Source organism: Sturnus vulgaris, unplaced genomic scaffold (genome assembly GCF_052056855.1).
Source record: "Sturnus vulgaris isolate bStuVul1 unplaced genomic scaffold, bStuVul1.hap1 Scaffold_157, whole genome shotgun sequence".
Taxonomy (NCBI): domain Eukaryota; kingdom Metazoa; phylum Chordata; class Aves; order Passeriformes; family Sturnidae; genus Sturnus; species Sturnus vulgaris.
In genome coordinates this window covers 1,730,553-1,747,576 of record NW_028276074.1, presented here as the reverse complement: position 1 = coordinate 1,747,576, position 17,024 = coordinate 1,730,553, and the positions used below count along the sequence as shown (strand labels likewise).

General features: G+C 49.4%; 1 protein-coding gene across 1 annotated transcript; it reads left to right on the top strand.

Annotated features, from left to right (window-relative positions):
- The first annotated feature begins 15,479 nt into the window (after positions 1 to 15,479).
- Positions 15,480 to 16,410, top strand: LOC148218823 (olfactory receptor 14L1-like). Its single transcript, XM_088157778.1, has 2 exons — positions 15,480 to 15,605; positions 15,966 to 16,410. The coding sequence occupies exons 1-2, from the start codon at positions 15,480 to 15,482 to the stop codon at positions 16,242 to 16,244; spliced, it is 405 nt and encodes a 134-aa protein (XP_088013904.1). The 3' UTR covers positions 16,245 to 16,410.
- Positions 16,411 to 17,024: the final 614 nt, after the last annotated feature.

Here is a 17,024-nt window from a genome sequence, read left to right as displayed (position 1 = left end):
ACTCTTGCTGCAGCTAAAGCGAGCAGTAGGAGCAAGGTTCAAGCCTTATTGTATAATACACATCAGGAGTCATAAGTGGGACGTAGGCTTAGGAGAAGGCAACGCCAGGGCGGATAGACTGGTTATGAATGTAGCTGATGACAGGGGGATTGAAACAAGGGAGTCACACACACGATTTCACCAAAATGCTAAAGGATTGGTGCGTGAGTTCAAAATAGGCATACAAGAGGCTAAGGCAATAGTGAGAGCCTGCCCCACCTGCAGTCATCACAATAGTGGGGTAGGTCTTGGGTGTGGGGTAAATCCTCGGGGTCTGGAGAGTAATGAAATTTGGCAAATGGACATCACACATGTGGCAGAGTTTGGTAGACTCAAGTATGTGCACGTCACCATAGACACTTATAGTAAGTATATCTGGGCCACAGCACAGACAGGGGAAAAAGCAATCCATGTAATTAGACACCTGACAAGTTGCTTTGCAGTTATGGGAACGCCTAAGGAAGTAAAGACCGACAACGGACCTACATATGTCAGTGGGAAAGTAAGTCAGTTTATGAGACTCTGGAGAATTAAACATATTACAGGAGTACCACACTCGCCCACAGGACAGGCCATAGTAGAAAGAGCCAATGGGACACTCAAACAGTATTTATTCAAACACAAATCCGTAAATGATCCACAAGAAAGACTAGCCAAGGTTCTTTATGTCATGAATTATTTGTGTGTGTTCGGGGATGAATCTGAGCCGCCTGCAATCAGGCATAGAGGGAAAAGGGAAGGTAACAGAAGAGAGCGCATGAGGGCATGGGTAAAGTACCGGGATCCAAAGACAGGAATATGGAATGGACCAGCGGAAGTGGTATATTGGGGGAGAGGCTATGTTTGTGTTTCTACCCCCACAGGAACACTTTGGGTCCCTGCTAGGTGGGTGAAGCCCGTTCTAAATGACCGAACTGGTGGAAAGATTCCTGAGGAGGCGGCTGGCTCCAGCCGACCAGGAGCGGATTCAGCAGAAGTTGACGGTGACTTCACAGCCCTATTTGCGGAGGCTAGCTCAGTATAACAACGCTGCCCGTGAGGCGCTAAGGCAGCCACCACCGAATTGGGCTGATTGGATTGAGAGCCACGTCCACCAGGAAGAACAGCCTCTCAGCAGCCGTCCTTGTTGTGCGTGTGGGGGGTCATGGTGTGAAGCCTGGGTAGCCCTAAAGTGCGGGGGCTGTGGGGACTGCTCGTGGGTGGAACAGAGAACAGTGTTTAATTTGTGGTGCTGGAAGTGTCAAAGTGACGACCTAAGAAATTCAAATTGGGGTCGGGCCCTAGAAAAAGAAGCAGGAGTGCCATATGCCCAGGTACGAAACCTATACGAGACACCAGAACAGCTCCTGTTAGCTTGGGCCCGGTGGGAACTTACCAACTGGATTAAGAGGCAGCACATCTATGCAAATTCACACATTATCGCTGCAAGATGCAGACATAAAGTCCCACACCTGCCTTGGCCTCAGGTAGGACCAATTAAGCCCGGTACAGACCCAGAGGAAGTATTAAATCAAAGTATAGAAGAGGTGAAACAACTGCAGATAACAGGGAACAATACAGGGCGTAAAAAGAATAGGCCGCCAAAGAAATCAAAATGATGATCATTGCACTGCTTATGCTTGCTAACTTTGCTCGCACAAAATCTTTTCCAATGCAGCATGCACCTCGGGAGAACGTATGGGTAACATTCGCTATGCTATTATGGTGTTAGGTATATTCTTGTGCTTAGCTTTATTGCTACCTTGCTTGATAACTTGCTTACAAAATTTTATTCAAAAGACTGTCAGCAAAACTTGGCATGCCACTCTTTTAGTTTAAAAAGAAAACGGGGGAAGTGTAGAGAGCCTGGTGCAGGAATAGCTGGAAGAAAAAGGCCATAGTCAGATCAACTTAGTAAAGCTAGCAAAGTGGGCCTCAGTCTCACGGATACAGTGTCCTTGAGATAAGGAAGGCACGCAGAATTGAGAAAAACATGAATGCCGAAGTGCTTAGCTAAGTCGCACATCTAAACCAATGATGAGCTCAGATTTTGCACTATGCATGAGCTAATTAAGCACTGTATTTAATCGCCACTCTGCGTATCAATAAACGAGACTTTGCTGATGACCATATGGTGTCCGCGTCTCCCTTCTCCGACAGATTTGTGCATTTGTAACTTGGCCAAAATTGAGGGGTGCAATTTCTCCTATTGGGCACCTGTTGTATCACATCAGTATATAAAGGCAAACATGACAACTGTGCAGGATGTATTGTCTGTGCCCAGAAGAATGAATCTCACTCTAGTTATAGAGCTACTAAAACACTGAGATATTCAGCAAATTCTGAAAGAAATGAGAAGTATGGGAAAGAAGATCTTGATCACAATAGACCATGAGACAGACTATAAGGAGACCATAGAAGGTTGGAGGCAGACACATCTCACCACTGGTGGGATGTATTTTTTTGTGGTCTCCTACTGCAGCACGGTTTCTGCACTGATTGTGTCATCTGATAGTAGTTTTGTTAGTCCTGATTAGTTTAAGTTTTGTTCTTGGTTATGATTTTCTGGAATTGGAAACAGTCACAAAGAATGGCTACAATGCCTATCCTGTTATCAAATCAACGAGGTAAAGACAGTCATAGAGAGTATGATAGGTATCTTAGAAAGCAAAAGAATTTGCATCATTTAGAAGAAAAGGGTGGAAATGAGATGGGGAACATCTATGGTTTTGAAAAATCAGAATTTTAAAAGCATATACTATGCTTAAGCAATTGGATGGGACTTAGAACACATAGCAGAAACGGTATGTAATGAACCACATAGGAACATAGTTACCAGGAAAAATACATTTAGATATATTGCAAAAACTCAGCAAACCAAGACCTGGCTATTGTACAAACCCAACAAAACAGAAACCTGTGGCTCCAGAAACCAGCCAGGACCAGACGGGTGGTTTTGAGTTGGACAAAATGACCTGAGGGAGAGCCAAACCTCCACTGCGCCTGCCCAAAAGCAGAGCTCAAACAGCACTTACTGGGGAAGACACACAGCCTTCATCCCAAAAACCACCAAACACAACCTCCAGGAGGGGTGGCAGCTGATTATAATACAAAGGGAGAGAAGGTGGAGATGGGTGGGCAGGGAGGTGTGGGTTTGTGGATCAATGAGTATTTATACCTGGAACCTGTCTTGACCAGGTACACGTGGTTTGGAGGAAATATCTCCCCAGGTGTCCCAGCTGCCAATGAAACACTCTCTACAATTTTGGTGTCAAGTCCTGATTCCTGAAATCAGGAAAGGTCCAGCAGCTGTGTTGGTTCTGCAGAGCAAAAATGGCCCCTGGTTCCATGGGACCCCAGTGTCACAACTGACTCCTTGCTTCCATGTCACCCCCTCAGTGTCAAAATGGCCCCTTCGCTCCAACAGAACACAAAGGTTTTGTATAAATATTGAGCAAATCCTGCTTAACACACCTGGGAACATCTGTCTGCATTCAAAAGTGAGATTAAAGGTGAGAATGGCACCAGCAGCTTCCATCTACAACAAAGACCCAGGGAAAGGACAGGGACAGAGAATTCAGCTGAAAGACTCAGAATTCTGCTTACAGAGATCATTGCTGGTCCCACTGTCCCTCGTAGGAAGGTGACATCATTCCAGACAGCCTGGACTGAGTGTGTGGTTCCTCAGTGGGGTTTGTTGTTCAGGAAACCTGCTCAGGCTTTTCCATTCTTTCCTCACAAACAGGAAAATTTCTCCTGGGCCTGTGTGCAGGCAGAGCCCTGAGGAGAGCAGGTGGGACATGGTGCAATGGGCTGGGACAGCCAGCTGCATAGCTCAGGGGACAAGGTTCTGCTGCAGGGCACAGGGATGTCAGTCCCAGGTGGGCGATGTCAGACATGGTGAGGCTGGGGGTGAGGAGCAGGTTGTCCAAACAGGGTCAGCCTGCAAGGGGCTCATTCTTCTCTGCCCAGACCTCCTAAGGAGACATTCAGCATCAAGATCACTTGGGAAATGCTTCTATCAGCTCTTCTCTGAACTGTAATTTAAAACAAATACTCACTTGATTAAAGAAAAAAAGTGATGAGGCTCACTTTGAAATCTTCCTCCTTAACAGAATTCCAAACTGACTCCAAGCAGCTGCACAAGCCCTGAAGTAAGACAAAGAGCTCTTGAAGGCTTCCTCTATTTTAATCAGCCTCACAGTGGATTTGGGGCTGAGTCCAGGAGCCTCAGGCACTGAGAGAAGGTTGAAGAAGCTGCTCAAGGAGGCAGAAGCAAAACTCCAAGTCCCTTGGAGCATCAGTGGCCCCACTGAGGGCAGGGAGTGCCAAAGGCTCCCCAGGGACTGGTGAGAGCAGATCCTTGAGGGCAGGATTGCAGGAGCCCGAGGCTGTGAGCAGGGAACTGCAATGCTGAGCAAGGCCTGGGCTGGCTGGAGGAAGCAGAAAGGCCAAGGCCTGAGCCCAGGCCTGGCCCAGCAGGGCCTGTCCCTCACGGGTGGCTCGGGGCTGTTGCTGGGGCAGTGGGATGGCAGGGGCAGCAAGGACAAATGTCATCAAGCTGTGTGACACTGCAGATGCTCATGGAACCATGAGCCAGTGTGACACAGCAGGGCCTGATGGAAACAAGAGGCCATGGTGAGCCTGCAGTGCTGGAACACCCCAGAACACTGAAATGCTGGGGGTAACCAAAGATTCCTTTACTCGACTTTGATGCACAGGAGAAACCCAAGACAGATATTCTCAACATGGGCAGATGCACAGAAGATTCTTGGTAGGAATGGACCCACAAGGATCATTAAGTCCAGCTCTTGAGTGAATGGCCCACACAGGGATTGAACCCACAACCTCAGTGATACCAGCACCATGCTCCAACCAACTGAGCTAAGAGATCCAAATGACACACAGTTTTACTGGCAAAATATAGACAATCAAGGAACATTGGCAAAGGGTTTAATAGAAGATCAAATTCAAAATAAGTGTCTTATCATATGTTTAACATCATTCATGTCATTTAACCTAGAAACTTTTAACCATTAAGATTCTAAGGTATCCAAAAATCTTCCAGGTAAGCAGGATTAGAAGGAGAAGAAATAGAGAAGAGCAGCAGGAGAGAAGGTCGATAGAAAGAGAATCTGGGCTGGGATAAGATCACCCCTATTGTGTGATTGATTGACAGCTCAGCCAATCAGAGCTGGGTTAACACCGCCCCTGCTGTGTGATTGATTGACAGCTCACGCAATCAGAGCTGGGTTAACACTGTCCCTGCTGTGTGATTGATTGACAGCTCAGCCAATCAGAGCTGGGCTAACACCACTCCTGCTGTGTGATTGATTGACAGCTGTGCCAGTCAAGGGCTGGGGGCGGGGCTCTGTCCCACCACAATCCCAGGCCTGACCCGGCCCTGGCCCCACACGGGCATTCCGAGCACCCTGAGGTGTCTGGGACATCGATCTCATCCAGCCTCTGACAGCCACCATGGTGACACTGCAGAACCTCCTGGAACCAAGGGCCAGTTGTGACAATTGGGGTCCAAGGACACCATGGTGACACCGTGGTGCCTCATGGAACCAAGGAGACCATTGTGACACCTGAGGGCCCCAAGGAACCAAGGGTTTATGGTGACCTTGTGGAGCCTGTAGTGTCACAGAGGAGCCATTGTGACACAGCGAGTGCACATGAAGCCAAGGGGCCATTGTGACACTTCAAGGCTTTGTGGAACCAAGAACCCACAGTGACAGTGCAAGGTGCCATGGCAGCATGGGGCCATTGTGACCCTTCAGAAGCAAGGAGAACATTGTCACACTGCAGGGCCCCATGGAACCAAGGGAACATGGAACAGGTCTGGCTGGCTGGGCCTCCTGGGGGCCACCTGGCAAGTCCAGCTGATCTTGGTATGTCCAGGGCCACTTCTCATCTGCCCCTGAAGCACTGGGGCTCTGTGCTTTCCTTCCTATGGGAAGGAATTCCTCCAGGTGTCCAGTGCCAAAATTGGTATTCGTCCTCCAAATTTCCGTATATGCAAAGATTATTCCCAGACGAAATCAGCCAGGAGAGACAGATCTGGCTGGCCGTGGCTTCCTGAGGGCTGGCACTCATGTGCCTTTGAAAAACCGGGGCTCTGTTGTGAGGTCCAGCAGTGTCACAGTGGTCTCCCTGGTTCCACAAGGCCCCAAAGAGTAACACTGACCCCTTGGTACCATGGGGCCCTGCAGTGTCACCATGGCCCCATTGTTACATCAGGTTCCACAGTGTCACAATGGATTTCATGTTTCCACGAGGCCAAAAAGTGTCACAACTGTATTCTTGATTTCATGAGGCCCCAGAGAGTCACAGGTGCTCTTGAATTCCATAAGGCTTCAGAGGTCCACAATGGACTCTTGTTTTTACAGTGCCAAAATGAAGCCCTGGTGACACAAGATCTTGCAGTGTCACAATGGATTCTTGGTTCCATGACACCCTGCAGTGTCAGTGTCACAGTGGTGTCTAAGTACACGAGGCCCTGCAGTATCACAGTGGCCCCTTAGTTCCAGGGGTCACCTAGGTGTCAAAATTGTTCCCTTAGTTCCAACAGTCTCTGCAGTGTAACAATGGCCCCTTAGTTTAACAAAGCCCACTGTGTCACTGTGGCCTCCTTGGTTCTACAGTGACCCAGAGTCACCAATGGACCTTGGTTCCATTTAGCCCCACAGTGTCACAATGGGACCTTGCTTCTTCAGGGCCCTGCAGTGTCACAATCATCACAGAATCACCCAGGCTGGAAAAGACCTTTGAGAGCATCAATTCCAACCTGTGACCCAACACCACCTTGTCACCCAGACCACAGCACTCAGTGCCACATCCAGTCTTTCCTGAAACACTTCCAAGGATAGTGACTCACCCTCCTCCCTGGGCAGCCCATTCCAATGCTCAATCACCCTTTTTGTGAAGAATATTTCCTAATGTCCAGCCTAAACCTCACTTGGAACAGCTTAGGGCTGTATTCTCTTGTCCTGTCACTGCTCCCTGGGAAGAAGTGCCCAGCTGCCCCGTGGCTATACCCTGTGGAGAAGCAGTTGGGGATATAAGAATAAAAAAATTGTCAAATGGTTTGAGTGAGAAGAGACCAGAAAGAGCTTCTGGTCCAACTCCCTGTCCATTACCCAGGGACACATTCACTCATTCAGGTAATACAAAGCCTCTGACCTTGGACACTTCCAGGAATGGGGTTTCTATTCAGAGGGCAACAACCTGTGCCAGTGTCCTGCCACCCTCATCATAAATATTTCATTGGTATGGAAAATCTAAACCTGCCCTCATTAAGTTTAAAGATATTCTCTATTATTCTGGCAATAAAACCTTAAGGAAAAAGGTTACTCAACCATGCCTGGACTTAAATCACAAAATCGTCAAGGCTGAACAACTTTGGGAGGGCGCAGAGATCTCCCAGGACATGGTTTAGAGGCCCCAAGAAAAGGATCACTCTATGGGAGCTAGGAAATCTTTGGCTCACTTGAATGGAGACTGAGGACAGAACAAGAATAGACCGTGAGGATTACAAACGTGGATTCAAATATATTGGATCTCTTTTTAGGAGTGGAAATGAGCCTGAGATAGAAATAATGGCACCAAGTATATAGCTGGAGAAGTTCAGACTGAACGCAAGGATGAAGGAATTTCCCTCCCAGGGCAGGGCTGTGGTGCAACACATACCCCAGAAGGAGTCTGGAGGAGCCCAAGGCTCTGTGTGAGGCAGGCAGGAGGCAGAGCTGTCAGCAAAGGAAGGGGCCAGCGAGGTGGGGCAGCCGGGGGATGACGACAGCCTGCAGGGACAGAGGCGCAGGGCATGGACACCGTAGGACAGCCTGGGCTGCAGAGGCCACAGGGATGGGCAGCAGCTGAAAGGCCCTGACAGAGCCAACTCCTGCAGCACTTGGGCCATGCAGGCTGGCCCTGGGCCTGAGGCCAGCAGGGGACAAGTGAGCCTTGCTGTGCTGGGGCCTCATTGCCTCCTTGTCCCTGCTCAGCAGCCTGGCAGGGGCCGCCCCATGGTGCTGCCCTTGGCATTGCACATGGCCAGAGCCCAGTGGGCCGGGAAGAGCCCTGAGCAATGAGGGAGGGACAGGATCTGCCTTGCCAGGGGCTGGGGCTCAGCCCTTGGCCCTTTGCATTCCTGAAACACATCCAGGTTTGCTCAGCATCAGAGACACCTTTCCCTTGTTTGTCCCCACCTGTCATCACTGCCTCCATTGTTCTGCTTACCTGGAACTTGGGGACACTTTCTGAGTCATATCCCTCAGTGAGACCCATTAAAGCTAAAGAAACTTTGGAGTTTGAGTCTAACTTTGAGTTCTTGAGAAGTTTTCCTTCAGCTCCCTCTCAGGGACAGATGTCCAGGGACTCAGCACTGTTGGGAAATCCCAGCTCTACAGAGATGGGTCAACTGAGAGGGTTTTTAAAAAGATTTTCTTCCATTATCAGACTCCTTGAAGGGTGAAACATCAGAGATTTAAAACTCAATGTCATTCTATCCAAAGCCATGTTATTTCCTGGTTACAATATTTTATAAATGTTTTTCAGCCTATTAGCTTTTGCCACACAATGGTGCTAACACTTCTAACACCAATCACCTAGTATTTTATTCCACATACTCTAGGCACAATGCATCTTTCACAGTTCTAATTCTCCAAAATATCTGGTCTTTTTGCAAGGCCATTGCTTGAAATTTGTTTCTAGTTCAATCTCTCTCTCAGCAATGTCTTCTCTATTCCAGGGCCTTTCTAATTCAGCACACCTTATCTCAGAGTTTGCATCCAGATGTACAAGACTGTGTGAGCTTTCAGTCAGGCTTTGAGAATCCTTTACAAATCCATTTCTCACAGATATCAATCACAGAATGCTGCAATCACCTCTGCTCTAAAGGGACGAGTAATAAACTACAGCCTTGAAAATAGGAATGGATATTTCTAAGAAGCTCTTTGTCATATTTCTCCATAACTGGAGTTGAAACACTTCCAAATGAACTGCACCAGACCAGAGGGAAATCAAGGCAGGACCATGGTTTGAATTTCAATAATTCAGTCAGAATCGAACTCCAATGGGTCCTACTGAGGGCCACGACTGAGAAAGTGTCCCCAGGTTCCAGTGTGAGCAGGAAATTGGAGGCAGAGATGACAGGTGGTGTGGGAAATGCAGGCACAGAGAGCTCTCAGGGCCTTGTGCAAACAGGCTCAGAGATTGAGATGGATCCAAGGTTTGACCTAAGACCTTGGAGAAGTCTTGCACAATCAGAGCATTAAAAGTAAAATAGATATAAAACAGGAATATAATTTTGTAGTATAATTAGATCTATGTTTTAAGCAAACAGAAATATGCATTATGTAAGCAAAGCAGTATGTTAAGTAAGATAGTAAAAGATTGTAAAGTTTAGCAATAGCACCTTTTATAATGTTACTTAGAAGTTTAAGATATATCAATGTAGGTTGGTGAAGTGTTATAGGATTGGTTGAAAAATGAAGCATTGCACCAAAGCCATGAGAAGGAAAGCAATTAATGATTGGTGTAAAAGGATGCTGGTAAACTTCACAGAAGTATTTGATTGGATAAAATAGTAACGTAAGACATTGTAACTAAGAATGAGGCAGGTTCTGATATTATGGTGTTGGATGTAACACCTTTAATGTCTCACCCTTCTATGAGACTGACACCATGAGGCCATAAACCATCTTTTACAACGTCTCTCAGTTGCCCCATCTCTTGCAATATCAATCTCCTAACACACATTTTTTTGACATCAACATGACTAATGAAATCAATAGGGACTTATGGACACCAGGTATATCCCATTAAAGTTAATATTGATTTAGGGACACCTGGTCTATCCATTAAAATCAATGGGATTGTGAGGAAATTTGTCCTTAACATAAGGAAATTTGAGTAAATTTGGAGGAAATCTTGGGCTGAATTCTGGGAATTTCCACTCCAGGATCACAGTTCCAATGCTCTGGATGTCCTGGATGAATTCCTGGAGGCCAAGCCCAAATCCCTGATCCTTCACCTGCTGTCCATGCTGGAGCTGTGCCCCCAGGTAAGCCCAAAAATGTCCATTTTCAGCCTGAAAGCTGGGAATTCCAAGCCCAAAATTGGGATTATTAGTGCCAAAAGTTTTGGGACATGAACTCTGCCCAGTGAAGTCAAAGGGGATTGAAGGACACCAGGTCTACCCTTGTGAAGTCAATAGGGATTTAGGGACACCAGGTGTACCCATTGATAGGGCTTGTTTGGGAAGAGTTACTGATTAAACTGGGAGCACTGGGAAGGGCTAAGGACGGACACTGGGGTTACTAAGACCACTGAAAAAAGTGGGACAACTGGGAGGAATTTATAGAGATAAATGGAGATAAACAGGACTCTAGGGCTAACCCATTGAATTTAGGGACAGCAGGTCTACTTTTTAAAGGTAATAAAGTTTAGGGCCACCAGGTCTACCCAATCAAAGCAATGAGGATGTTTGAGACACTAGTTTTTGGAGGGCCCAGGGGTTTTTGGTGATCCAGGTGTGCAAGGGGTACCCAGGTGTATCCTGGTGATTTCTGGGGGTACCCAGGTGATTTTGGGGGCACCCAAGTGCCCTGACTCACCCTGACAGGCCAGGAGAAGATGATGGCCACTGTCCTCCCAGTCGATGTGGACACAGGTGACCCTTGACAGCTGTGGGGCTGTTGGGGGACACCCCAACATTCAGGGGTACCCCAAAACTCCAGGTGAGGACATCAGGGGTGGGAGGGAGCCCTGAGTTACCTCAGGAGAGGATGCAGGGCAGGTACAGCCAGGTGCTTTGGTGCATGGGGTTGGTGAAGATGGTATTCTGCAGCAGCTCCAGCTCTGGGTGGGCAAAGGAAGCACCCCAAAATCTCAGTGGGGCAGTGGGGAAAACCCCAATATCTCAGTGAGGACACCCAGGTATACAGGAATTCAGGTCTACCCAATAAAGTCAAAGGGGATTTAGGAACACCAGGTCTACCCATTCAACCCAGCAGAACCCACCAGCTCCCACTTTAGGTGAGGGAGGAGCTGGAAAATTTTGGGGATCCCGCAAAATTGGGGGGAGATTTTTTGGGGAATCCCTCACCTTCCTTCAGCCTTCCAGGGGGCAGTGCCCTTGCCATAGCTCCTGGTGGGCATCAGCAGCCACAGGCAGTGTTGCCAGGCTGAGAAGTTGGAGAAGCTGCAGCTCAGCAAGGCCCTGGTGAAGGCCAGCTTGGCCTTGAGGTCCTTCCCGGCCACAGGTGCCTACCAGGTTTCCCAGGTGTGGACTGGGAAGGCACCAGTATAAACCAGTAAGTACTGTGAGCTACTCCCGAGCTCCTGAGGCCTGTCGCAGCAGCTCCCAGTATAAACCAGTAAGCGTTGATGCACCCATACCCATTCCCAGGGTAGTCTAGGGGTTCCTAGTCTGGTCCTGGGGCTCCCAGGTTTATACTGGGATGGCACCAGTACAAACCCGTAAGCACTGGGAATCACCCCTGAGGCCCTGACCCCTTGGTGACAGCTCTCAGTAGAAACCAGTAAGGCCAGCACAACCTGAAGTCACTCCCAGTAGTTCCCAAGCCCCATCTCAGTATAAATCAGTAAGGCCAGCATCCCCAGAATTTGCTCCCAGTGAAGTGCCAAGCATCCCCAAGCTCCCTCCCAGTATAACCCAGTACATCCCAGTTCAACCCAGTAAAATCCAGAATATCCTGGTATAACCCAATATAAACCACTACAATCCAGTGACTTCCAGCACCCCATCCCAATATAAACCAGTATAACCCAGTATAATTCACAGTCGCCACCAGGTCCTCCCAGTCAGCAGGAAGCACTCAGACACCCCTGCTCGCTTTCCCAGTATAACCCAGTACAAACCAGTAACACCACAGCACCCCATCCCAGTACAAACAAGTATAACCCAGTACAACCAGTACACAAAGTGTTAGGTCCTCCTGGACACTCACACACTCACTCCCAGTATAATCCAGTACTGCCCAGTAACCCCAGCCCCATCCCAGCACCCCCTGGACACCATCCCAGCACAAACCAGTACAAACCACTCACAGTTGCAGGGGTTGGCCACTAGGAGGTGCTCTCACAGTGCCAGGTCCTCCCGGCCAGCAGGGGGCGCTGCAGTGTCCATTGTGACCCGACAGAACCAAGGAAACCCCTGTGACACTGCAGGGCCCCACGGAACCAAGAGTCCATTGTGAGACACCTGGGCCACGTGGAGCCAAGGAACCATTGTGACACTGGGGAAACTCATGGGACCAAGGGTCCACTGTGACATTGTGGGGCCTCATGGAACCTGTGAGCCATTGTGACACTGCACGGCCTTGTGGAACCAAGGAGACCACGGTGACACTGTGGGGCCACCTGGAACCAAGAGTCCATTGTGACACTCTGGAACTACAGAGACCATTGTTGAGAGTATGGAACCTCGAGGAGCCAAAAGTCCATTGTGATAGAACATGGCCTCATGGAACCCAAAAGAGCATTGTGACACTGTGGGACACCATGGACCCAAATCTCCATTGTGACAGTGCAGAACCAAGGGGCCTTTGTGACACTGCAAGGCCTCAGGGAACCAAGGAGTCCAAAGGACTCAAACATTTCTTGCAGGGTTCTGCCTTGGGGAAGGGGAAGCTGCTTGGTGGCACCTTGGCTTTAGCACACACTAATAGAAGGTGTCTGTTTTCAATGGGGACATTAAGGAGTTGTAGATTGCTTCAAAACAAAAAAAAAAAAAAGGGGGGGAGGAACACTCCTTTTAGCCTGAGTGCAGCCAGTTCTCCAAGCAAAGGAGGTCCCAGGTGAGTGATGACAGACAGGATGGAGTTGGGGAATGTGCAGCAAGGTTGTCCACACTGGGTCAGACCCCAAGGCACAGCTTCTGTGAGCAGGCCAGACCTGAGGAGAGACCCTGCATCAATATCAATCACAGAATGCTGGAATCACCTCTGCTTTAAAGAGAATAGCAATGAAATACAGTCTTCAAAATAGGAATGTGTATTTCTTAGAATCTCTTGGAAATATTTCTCCATAACTGGATTTGAAAATCTTCCTAATGAATGGCACCAGGCCAGAGGGAAATCAAGGCAGAGCCATGGTTTGTCAGGACAAGCTTGATCCCAGTGAGCCCAGTGGTGCATTTGGTGCTGAGCCCTTGAACCTCAGGGCCTGAGAGGAGATTGCACAAACCTTTCCAGGAGTCCAAGGCAGAAGAAAAACCCAAAGTGTCTCAAAGCATTAATGGGTCTCACTGAAGTCCATACCCAAGACAGGCTCCTCATGGACTCCTTGGAGGAAAGAACTGGATGCCAGGATCGCCCAAAACCCTCTCAGAGAGTCAGAGAGGAAAGGAAAATCCAAACTACCTTTGAAAACCTTGAGTATCTCAATGTATTAATGAGACCTACTGAGTGTCAATATAAAGCTCTCAAGGGACTAATTAGAGTAGATAATTGGGGCCATGATTGCATAAACTACTAGAAGAGTTTCTGTCAAAAGGGAACCTCCAAGTACCTTAAAAAAAATGAAGTATCTTGAAGCATTAATTAGCCCCGTGAGTGTTGTTACTGACAAAGCCTCTCAAGAGATTAATTAAAGCAGATAATTGGAGGCCATGATTGCACAAAGCTCTCAGAGACTCCAAGGCAAAAGCAAAACCCAAAGTCCTCTGAAAAACCTGCAGTCCCTGGGAGCATGAAGGAGCCCCCAGGGCCATTCCTGACCAAGGCTCCCCAGGGACTCGTCCCAGCAGATCCCTGAGGCCACTGGGATGTGGGGGGATGCTGAGGGCAGGACAAGGGGTGAGAGTGGCCAGCATTGCTGGGGCTGTGCCAGGAGGCCCCAGTGGCTCAGGATAAGGTGTCTCCTCCCAGCCCTTGGTGGCACAGACGCTGCTGTGCCCCAGGGCACCGAGACTTGGCTTCTCTTTGTCTCCACCTGTCATCACTGCCTCCAATTTCCTGCTCTGAATGGAACCTGGGGACATTTTCTCAGTTGTGTCCCTCAGAGGGAACCATTAAAACTTTAGGAAACTTTGGAGTTTGATTGTGACTTGGAGTTCTAGAGAGGTTTCTTCAGCTCCCTCTCAGGGACTGATGCTCAGAGACTCAGCCCCAATCCCCAAGAGGGTCATTAAAGACCTTGTGCTGTGTCTGTGCAGATGAGCTGGGCTGGGCTCCCTGCACAGAAGGCGATCCTGGTAACCAAGAAGAGCTTCAAAAACACATTTCTCTTGATGAGCAGCTCTTCTCCCAGCCCAGCAGGGCTGGTGCACTGCCTCCAGCCACCCTGGGCACAGCACAGAGGCACAGAGAGCTTCAATCAGTCAGGGCTGGGAAGATGCTCACAAGTGCCTGGGGCAGAATCACTCCCAGCCCTTGACACAGGAAGCCTCTGGCTGCAGGACAATGCAGCTGCAGCTCCTGCAGTGATCTCCTAAAGCTGGAACATCCCAATGCCTGCAGACTGTGTGAGTACATTCTCTGATGATCTCTTGTGTAGAGCAGCCAGGGGTGCCCAGGGCTGTGGTGCAGAGCAGGGTCCTGCAGCCCAGGGCGCTGTGCTGGGGCAGGGACTCTGCTGCCTGCCAGGGACAGCTCTCAGCCAGCCCTGGGAGCTGCTCCCAGCACTGGGGGACAAGGTCTGGGTGGAAGGAGACACCTGGTAATGCTTGGAAGGGTTGTCCTTGTGTGATGAGGATAGTGCAGGGCTGCTCTCAGCATGACATTTGACTGCAGAACATTTCCAAGGAGATTAAACAGGGAGCACAGTGAGGCAGGGGCTGCATAAAAGGGAAAGTCCTGCTTTATTAATCTACTGCACTGTGCTGCATTGCTGGGAGATTGCACATTGATATTCATCTCTCAGTTCAGGTTGAGAAAAATTTTTAAATAGTCCCATAGATCTCAATAAACCAGGCAAAGAAAGAAATCAGCACAGGGTCCCTCACAGGCAGCATCAGTGTCACTTTTCCAGCCTCCTCAGGGTTGTTGTGATGTTGCCATCAGAGCCTGCAGAGGCAGAGCTGGCCCTGGGCAGTGCCCTGTGCTGGGAGGGGAGTGCAGGGCAGAGCTGAGCCCCCAGAGCTGGGCTGGGGTCTGGCAACACTGACAGGGCCCAGCCCTGGGCACAGGGAAGCAGCTGCTGCAGAGCCCTGGGCAGGCAGTGGGGGGAAAGTTCCACCAAGCTGGGCTGGGATATTTCAAGTCCTCTCCAAGCTGAACTATTCCATGATTACCTTTCTTACAGATCCCCACGCCAAGAAACAGCAAATGTCCAACAGCAGCTCCATCAGCCACTTCCTCCTGCTGCCATTGGCAGACACGCGGCAGCTGCAGCTCCTGCACTTCTGCCTCTTCCTGGCCATCTCCCTGGCTGCCCTCCTGGCCAACGGCCTCATCATCAGCGCTGTAGCCTGCGGCCACAACCTACGCACCCCCATGTTCTTCTTCCTTCTCAACCTGGCCCTCACTGACCTGGGCTGCATCTGCACCACTGTCCCCAAAGCCATGCACAATTCCCTCTGGAACACCAGGAACATCTCCTATGCAGGATGTGCTGCTCAGGTGTTTATGCTTATCTTTTTCCTTACATCAGAGTTTTCCCTCCTGACCATCATGTGCTATGATCGCTACGTGTCCATCTGCAAACCCCTGCACTACGGGACCCTCCTGGGCAGCAGAGTTTGTGCCCACATGGCAGCAGCTGCCTGGGCCAGTGGCTTTCTCTATGCTCTGCTGCACACGGCCAATACATTTTCCCTGCCCCTGTGCCAGGGAAATGCCCTGAGCCAATTCTTCTGTGAAATGCCCCAGATCCTCAAGCTCTCCTGCTCCAACTCAAACCTCAGGGAACTTCTGCTTCTGGCTGTCGGTGCCTATTTAACTTCTGGATGTTTTGTGTTCATTGTTTTCTCTTATGTGCAGATCTTCAGGGCTGTGCTGAGGATCCCCTCTGAGCAGGGGCGGCACAAAGCCTTTTCCACCTGCCTCCCTCACCTGGCCGTGGTATCCCTGTTCTTCTGCACTGTCATGTTTGCCTACCTGAAACCCCCCTTCATCTCCTCCCCATCTCTGGATCTGGCCCTGTCAATTCTGTACTCAGTGGTGCCTCCAACCCTGAACCCCCTCATCTACAGCCTGAGGAACCAGGAGCTCAAGGATTACCTGAGGAAAATGATCATGAATGCTTTTCAGAAGCAATAAACTCTCATTCTCCTGTATAGCTATTATGATATTACTCATTAATGCCCACTCTGTGTTTCTTATGCTTGCACAGGTATAATATTTTTTTGAATTTGTTCACAGGAAAATCTTTGTCTGTACCATTTTTATTTCAGTACTTGCGTTTCTAGTGTGAACTACATTCTGTATAAACCAAGAGTTCTACTACCTATGTGCTTATACAAAATAAAGAACTCTGTATTGCTGTGTTCTCCTGACATTTTTCCTCCTGACTTCTCTGGGGCTGCAGGGTAGGTGCCTCTGGGCAGAGCTGGAGTGAAAAGGGAACCTCAGTGTTCCTCACTGCCAGGCAGCCCCAGGGCTTCTGCTCCATAACCTCCCCATCCTTCACTTCCACAGTGCCCTTCAGAGCCCCTGTGTTGGTTTAAGGCCTCAGGGCTCTCTCAGCTCAGTCCCTGTCCTGCTGTGTGACTGTCCAGGGACTGCAGGCAGGGACAGGCCATGGGCACTGGTGGGACAGAGCTGAGCTCTGCAACAGCATTTCCATCATGCAAGGGCATCTCCCCAGTGCAGGGCCTGAAAGCTTCAATCTCCTTCCCAGTTTGCTTTCAAGGATGTTCCCAACACAGCACTCTGGAGAGGAGAACATCAGTGACCAGCAGAAGTGTGGCAGTGTTCAGGGTGGGGCTGTCCCAGCAGTGCCCTTGCAAAGCCAGCACCACCCCCAGCAGTGGCCTCTCACCCCAGGGCACAGAGGTTGTTCTTCCCTCCCTGGAGGGACATCAAGTGACCGGGTCAGGA

What these genes read in the sequence shown, in the direction of transcription:
- LOC148218823 (XM_088157778.1), top strand. Translation starts at nt 15,480, where the DNA reads ATGTTCTTCTTCCTTCTCAACCTGGCCCTCACTGACCTGGGCTGCATC. An exon ending in ATGCAGGATGTGCTGCTCAG is followed by an intron (nt 15,606 to 15,965) that starts GTGTTTATGCTT and finishes TCTTATGTGCAG; the next exon opens with ATCTTCAGGGCTGTGCTGAG.